The 7,886-nt window shown below is 34.0% G+C and overlaps 2 protein-coding genes across 2 annotated transcripts in view; both read right to left on the bottom strand.

Moving 5' to 3' along the window:
• LOC113783887 (wall-associated receptor kinase-like 1) overlaps window positions 1-1,930 on the bottom strand; it is a 3,008-nt gene extending 1,078 nt beyond the window's left edge. The window contains exons 1-2 of the mRNA XM_073365865.1: window positions 780-1,930; window positions 4-454 (exon numbers count right to left, since the gene is read on the bottom strand). Coding sequence (XP_073221966.1) covers window positions 4-454; window positions 780-1,626 — 1,298 coding nt within the window. The 5' untranslated portion in view covers window positions 1,627-1,930. The remainder of the gene's footprint in view (window positions 1-3; window positions 455-779) is intronic.
• A 3,638-nt stretch (window positions 1,931-5,568) lies between these two features.
• Window positions 5,569-7,880, bottom strand: LOC101499457 (subtilisin-like protease SBT3). The gene is made up of 2 exons (XM_004492754.4): window positions 7,569-7,880; window positions 5,569-7,245 (listed from the first exon to the last, which is right to left on the bottom strand). Exons 1-2 carry the CDS (start codon window positions 7,768-7,770, stop codon window positions 5,672-5,674), a joined length of 1,776 nt encoding a protein of 591 aa, XP_004492811.2. The 5' UTR covers window positions 7,771-7,880; the 3' UTR covers window positions 5,569-5,671.
• Window positions 7,881-7,886: the final 6 nt, after the last annotated feature.

Here is a 7,886-nt window from a genome sequence, read left to right as displayed (position 1 = left end):
AAAGTTCCGTTCAGAATATATTCATAGACAAGTAATGGAGTTTCTGTCTCAAGACAACAGCCTAACAGTTTGACAATGTTTCTGTGGTTGATCTGAGATAAGATGACAACTTCATTGACAAAAGTCTCTATCTGGTTCTTTTCAAGCTCTTTTGACTTTTTCACTGCAACTATTGTTCCATCTGGTAACATTCCTTTATACACCATGCCATAGCCACCCTGACCAAGAAACCTACTTCTATTATAGTTATCTGTTGCTCTTTGCATCTCCTCTGCTGTAAAAAGTTTTGCCATTTCTCCATTTCCGCAAGATGATAATTTCTCTTGTAACATGTAGCCACCGTTTTGCCTGAACAGCTTTTCCTTACAGATTCTCTCTCTCTTTTTCCTTATGCATTGATATAATTTGTAACCCAAAAGAAACAAACATAGAAAGCCTGTGCCAATGCCAATACCTACAGATTCACATAGTTATTTGTCAAATTCAGTTGGTAAACAAGAAACACCCTTATGTTGAATTGCAAACAGCAAAGTACTTTGTTTATTTCACTAAGTGTCAAATCCTTGCAAGATGTCATCCACTCATCACAGTCATTCATTCTAGTTTATAAATTCCTGTCTGCACTATGCTAGGGCGATATATCTAAATATTCAAGCCTTATGTGACTACCTGCATCCTTAGTTCCATACTAACTAGCTATGCTAAAAAGTTATAACCAATTTCATTAAAACCTGTATCATTTTAAAAATTGTTCTTGAAGAGGGTTTAGACAAGAGTACCTGAGGCAGCAACCAATTTTGCAGGGACTTTTTGACCACGAGAATCATCACAGAAAAGACTCCTGGAGCTATGCAGTTCCTGGGAACATTTACAGTAGAATTGATTTGGGTTCTCTTTGCAACTCTTGCCTCTCAAAGGAACTAATATAGGCGTGAATGCAAAGAGTATCACACTGCTGTTTGATCTTGTTGGCACTGGCAACTCATTGGCCTCTTGCATGCTTTGTTCATCAGCACCATACGCCTCTCCTATGGACTTAACCGTGTCACCATAGTTCACCATGTGAACCAGCAAAGAAGTAACCCCTCTTGCTGTTAGATTTGCTGTTGGACAAGCACATAGTACTGGAACTGTGAGTTCAGCACCAACTGCAATATTGATAGGAGCATAATAATTCTGACCCATCAATGCTTGACAGGTTGTGAGGCCTTGGTAAGTTTCTTTTACCAACTCAAAGTAAGTGTCATTCTTCTTAACAGTGTAAGATGTGCTATGCTGGTATATGTTTCCAGCACAAGAACAGAAAACTGGGACAATGATTGTTTTATTAAAAGGAATCTTCTCATTTATTGATATCTTGTTGATTGAGGCTATGGTTGATGCTTCAGAACCAATAAGGTAGGAGATGCTTATAGGGTTATCATAGGGAGGTTTTGACTTAAAACTCAAAAAGGAAGTGCATGATTTTTTAAGGCCATTGCAGAGGTAACCTTTTGGTACAGAAGGGTTGTTAGAGCAATCAAAGACAGAGTTATTAAGGTATACTTGTTGGCAATTGAGTGACTGAGGAAACATACATAGGAAAAACAGGACTGTGAGGAGAATGTAGAGGTAGTGAAGCTTCATGATTAAGTCTCTAGTGAAAACAACAAATGAGTTGCACTTCAATTGTTTTCAGTGTTTTAAGAGTTGGTTGGGTTGGGTTCTTATCACGCAGTATTGGTTTTGTTTTATTCTTTGACTTGGTATGCAGAATATTCAACCATAGTGGTTAATTGAATTTAACATGATTTTCAAATATAAATGACCAGGACAGTTAATAATATTGAAATGCTAAGGAGTTTTAAGAGGCATTATAAAAAATCATCAAAATTTTTGTTACTTACTGATCAGTGTGACTTCAAACTCTCAAGATTCATTATAAATGTCTTTCAGCTTTGAATTTGAATGAGAATGATGACTATTGCCTATCATGCCTGCCTTTATCTACTCAAAGAATAAGACAGGCAACTTGCTACACGTGATAATCCAAAGAACAATGTTGTTTGTTTGTTACTAATAAACATTCCCTTAATCTTGCCATGTTTAAAGAAGCAAGCGTGATATTAATTGTTTGACTGCTTCTACATGAAGGATTACAAATTAAAAATGGTTAGTTTGGATTGTAGCTTTTAAGTTTATATGCAGAGAAAGAATGTTTATCTAGAAATTATTTGCAATTAGTCGTTCGGGCACCCTGCCCAATCATCTGGGCACCCGTACTCGGATGGTCTCGTAATAGTTATTCAATTTTACTACAATAACAAAACTTCAAGGTACTAAAGAATTTGCCAAGAATAAATTAAGTTGAAGGAGGAAATAATTAATCAACAGCCTTTGGATCAAATAATAATGATTTTAGAAAAAAGATCAAATAATAATGGTTTGGTTGGTTTGATTAATTATAAAATGTTCAGGTTCACGGGCAAATTAATGTTTCAAATCAAGTTACGTCCGCTTCCAATCCTGTTTATCTTAGTCTCACAAGAATCCATATATTACAGTATGAATTAAACATTAAATGAAGGACACGGTGGTAATCAAAAAGAAAAGAAAAAATGTCTTTGGCTAGTTTAAATAAAAAATAAGTGAATTCGTAACTATTATAGCAAGTGTTGTGGACTAAGTGTAGGAAGCTTCTTCTCTAATTCTTTATATTTTTAAAAATCTTCAAAATATACCTCTAAATTAACTAATTCATATGCGTTTTTTTTTTTTTGTCAAAGTACATACTCAAGTTGATGAATCCAAAAAATATTGGGAGTTGGGAGAAAAAACTATCATAAGTTTAAGTAAGATGATCTATTAAAAATTGGAGTGTTGGGCTCAATCCCGAAATTTTGCATAGACAGGATAGCAATGAGAGTGAGGTTGTTGGTGGAGAATATCTTAGGAGTAAACCACCAATTATTGAGTTTGTAAGTTAATGAGATTATAAATACAATTTTGCTATCTACACCCTTCAATTTTTTTATAAAAACGAAATACCCAAAATGTCATTGCTTGTTTGTATCATTCCTTAAACCATAATCTCCTTTTTTATCTTCATCTTCAACCATAACCTATATTTCTATCTTCATCTTCTACCTCACACTCATATTCATCATTTTCTCTCACGCCTCTTTCTCCTTCTTCCTCCATTTTCAACGATTTCAACATCTTCAATCATCTTCATTGTCTCTCATTTACATCAGGTTTGCATCAATGTTCTTCTTCTTCTTGTTATTCTTCTTGTATCAATGTACATAACGCAATTTGTTCAAGCCTCAACAAATCTTTCCTTGTGAGTAATTAATCATTGCTCGTGAACATAATCATAAAAATAGAACTGTTACTACAAGTTCCTTCAAACATAGTCAACTTTATGTAATATTGAGTCTCATCATAACCGTAAACAAGAGTCTCTCATGCCTCCATTATGTGCACCTGCTTCTTTTTTGAAAACACAGTCTCATCTTGCATACATGAAACAAGCACAATAAATTGAATGTCTTTGGAAAAATATATTGAAGTGTGTTCATCAAAGAAAGATCTCTATCAATAACAATGACTTGAACTTCACCACTTGTAATCTGTTCTTTCAATATTTGTAGTGCTCACACGAAATTATCACGTTCAGATTGTAAATATGCAAATCTCACGCAAAATTTTATTTCAGTAGAAGTAACACAAATAATCTCAAGAAATGACATTCGATACCTGCAAGTCTTGTATGTGTTATCCATAATCAATACTATGTAAAAATTATTTACAAAAGTGATAGCATCTAGATAGGCCCAGAATATGTCCCTCAACTCATCTGAACCCTCTATTTTCCTATATCAATACACGTATTAGTAGCGTTCCATCAATGTCATTAGATGTTGTATTTTCGTTCTATTACCTCTAAGTGATGAACGATATGATTGACATGCATTGTAAACTTGTTTGATTGTCGTTAAACTTTCAACATTATGATCTTTTAATGTCATTAATATGTTTCTTGAATTGATCATATTCTTCGTCATATCAACAAGTACATATTTCTCTTTCTGAAGGCCTAAGAAAGAATGATCAGTTAGTTTTTTGGACAATTTGTCGTTATGGAAACCATATGCTACATGTATATATCATCCTTCACCAATACTTGATAGTGTTCCTCTCAATCTAAATGGACATTTACATTTTTTAGTTCAGGTACTCCTCATAGGTTTAGGATTCTTCCAAACTCTATAATTTTCGCTTCTTTCACAACCAATAATTAATTTTATCTTTGTTCTTGGTCGCGTTGTCGCAGTTTCAGATCTAAAAATGACAACGACAATTCCATTTTCTCTTCTAACATTTCTATCCTGTCTCAATAAATCATCTCGCATATCAAACATCATGTCAGTGGTAGACTCGTTAGTCAAATCCACCAGAGCATGTTCAACACCGTCATTCATAGCGTAGTCAATTTTGGGTTCAACATCATCATTCATTGCGTCAAAATCAGCTACCAAACCATCATGCATTTCGTCAAAATTAGGATCCAAACCATTATACATTTTGTCACTATTGTCTCTCCATTTGTCCATTTATCTACATCTAATAAGAACATATCAAAAATTTAGAAATTTGTGAATTGAACTAATATCACAAACGTTTACGTGAACTGAATTCATGTACGACTATGAAAAATGGTACGACGGATATAAGTAACATTTGACATATACAAGTATGTATTTAAAATATTTATCATATCAAACACCTATTTGAAAGCTTCCTCTAAAGTAAAAAAAAAAAAAACAAACAAACAAACACGATGGTTTACTTAGTAAAGTAATACGCTTCGATTTGTTAACTAACGTGGAAAGGAAGTATTATGGTTATTAGAATCTTATTTGGAAGCTGCAAATCCCCTCAAGTTAAATTGTTTCTTTGGTGTGGCTCATATATTTGTCTATCTATTAGGACTCAACTTCAAATTATTTGTTCCACTATTTGTGTCCGTCCCTCGTTGGAGAATACTTTTCTTACAAGTGTTTGATTCAAGCTCACGAAGTACTTTTATTCAACACCAAATTAAACACTTTTTTTTGCAGAAACCAAATTAACCACTTTACACATGTCAAAAATTATTATTATGTATGTAAAAACATTTATGTCTTTAAAAAAAAAATGGTTTTATAAACTTTTTCCCTTGCAACCAACATGCAAAAAAATAGTTTTTAGCGATAGTGAGTCACTCAATCCTGCATGCTTGTCATTTCTACATGGTTCTTGGCCCGTGATCTATCACTAAATTCAAGTGAAGAAAATCCAATGCAATGAGTCACAGATCAAAGAAAAAAATTGTTTTTAGTGCATCGAATCCTATGTGACTTGGACACAACTAGCAACAAGAACAATGAAAATGGAATCTTAGACAAAATTACATACTATTATTTTTAGTTTTGGATTTACTAACAATTACAAATTCATTCATTCACATCGTCAACATATTGGTAGTGATCGTATCAAAATCAGACAAAGATAGTACATAAAACACGTAGATTTTAATTTCTAATCTTTATGACCATTGACAATCCAAATCCATTATTTCTTTTAGGTGTCTAACAAAGGTGTAAGATATGATATCATGAAAAATGAAGGAAAAAAAACTAAGAACTCATTAAATTCCACTTGGTGCCACTACAATAGGACTTCTAACACTATGTTTTCCACCATCTTCAATCCAAACAAGATCTCCAAATGAAACATTTTCCTCATTGTACACAACACACTTTATGAAAACATAGTAACTTTTCTTCTCATTTCCATAACTAAAATCCAGTATATCAGGTGAAACTGTCACCACATAACCTTTAGGCTGTGTCACCTTAACTCTATAACTAGCACCGCCATCTCCAACATTAGTTACAGTCCTCTTAAACTTCTGTCCAGTTAAACTTGTTTTGTTACTAAAGAAAGCTATAAATGAAGGGTAATTAAGATCCAAAGAAGGGTTATCACAATTATAATGACTTGATCTAGTAATACTTAAAATCTGCTCCTTTGTATAGTTCAAACCACAAAGAAGATTAACATAGTCTTGTGGTGTAGCATCATATATCAAACCAGGATTCATTGCTCTATTAGGATCAATCTCACCAGCTCCAATAGCAAAAGGTGAAGCAGATTGTAAAAGATAACCACTATCCCTTATAGGAGTTTTTGTATTATCCAAAAAACTAGCTGTTGTCATCATTGCTGATCTTATAGCAGCAGCACTCCATTGTGGATGTGAAGCTTTCAAAAGAGCAGCAACACCTGAAACATGTGGACAAGACATTGATGTTCCTGACATAAAAACGAAGTCGCTTGACGATGTTTCATCAGGAATATAAGCTGCAAGAATTCTTGATCCAGGTGCCATTATGTCAGGCTTTAAGATTCCTTGATAGCTATTTGAAGGTCCTCTTGATGAGTATTTTGCTGCAATTGGTGCTGGCTTTATTCCAACAAATGTTTCTTGAAATTTAATGCTAGCTGTTGGATTCTTACTCGTTTTTGCATAGTTGATCACTGATTTTGCATCTTCTGAATTTATTACTATACTTGGTGAGTAGATACCTCCTAAATCAAATAAACTAGGATTATCAGAGACAAAAATTGCACCTAACACTTCTGTTGTTGAAACAAAATTCATTTGGGAAATCACTGATGAGTTTGAGATTGAGTCACAAAGAATGATGACTTGTTTGTTGTTAACTTGTGATACAAGGTTCATTGAGTTGCATGAAGAGAAAGTTTTGTTGTAAACAAGTGGAAGATTTTCCACTATAGAATTTGTCTCAAACATTGTCGATCCAATGATTTTTTTACCATTTCCCAAAATGAGGCTTCCAAAGGTTCTATCCATTGTGCCTGCAGCTACTGTTATGAGCCAAGGGATACCATTGTGCAATGTTCTTAGCATAGGACCAGAGTTACCTGCTGAAGATGAAACAACAATCCCTTTTTCCATAGCTGCAAATGAAGCTATTGCTATAGTGTCTTCATAAAGTGGAACTTCATCAAATCCAATTGAAATTGAAATCACATCAACTCCATCAAAAATTGCTTGGTCCATTCCAGCTAAAATATCAGAAGCATAATGACCCTCTTCCCAAGCTACTTTGTACATAGCAAGCCTAGCTCGTGGTGCTATGCCTCTAGCTACACCTTTTGCATAACCATTATAAGAAGCTCCATTAACATAGTTACCTGCCAGAGTTAAAGGTTCCAGGTTTAAATACAGGAAGGAAATAATACTAATATAACAACTAATACATTAACATAGCTACTTGCAGGAGTTAAAGGATCAATGTTCAAACACGGTGAAGGAAACAATACTAACATAATAACTAATATATTAACATAGTTACTTGCAGGAATCAAATGATCAGAGTTCAAATCTGGTGAACGGGAAAATATTAACATAACAGCTTGTATGTTAACATAGTTATTTGCAAGAGTTAATGGACCAGGGTTTTAAATCTGGTGAAGATGAAAATAGCAACATAACTAATATATTAACATTTGGTTACCTGCAACGGTAGACGATGTGTGAGTTCCATGCCCTATCGTGTCTCTAGGTGAGTTCATTGTGATTGTAGCATTTGGATTTGCAGCAATCATACCTTTGTTGAAATATCTAGCTCCAATCAACTTGAAGTTACACATGGAAGCATTGAAATCTTGGCCTTCCTCACATGCTCCTTTCCATTTGCTTGGAATTTTCTTTGTCATGCCATGATCTTTAAAGCTTTCACTCTCAGGCCATACACCAGAATCAATAACACCAACAATGATATCTTCACCAAAATTGGAAGCATGCCAAAGACCATTTGGTGAATCTAGGGAAA

Source organism: Cicer arietinum, chromosome 3 (genome assembly GCF_000331145.2).
Source record: "Cicer arietinum cultivar CDC Frontier isolate Library 1 chromosome 3, Cicar.CDCFrontier_v2.0, whole genome shotgun sequence".
NCBI lineage: Eukaryota > Viridiplantae > Streptophyta > Magnoliopsida > Fabales > Fabaceae > Cicer > Cicer arietinum.
The sequence above is the reverse complement of the archived record's forward strand: the minus strand, read 5'-3'. Positions and strand labels throughout refer to the sequence as shown.

Coding starts and splice junctions, on each gene's coding strand:
- LOC101499457 (XM_004492754.4), bottom strand. CDS start 7,770: ATGACAAAGAAAATTCCAAGCAAATGGAAAGGAGCATGTGAGGAAGGC. Junction 7,246..7,568: donor CACATCGTCTACCGTTGCAG/GTAACCAAATGT, acceptor TAACTCTGGCAG/GTAACTATGTTAATGGAGCT.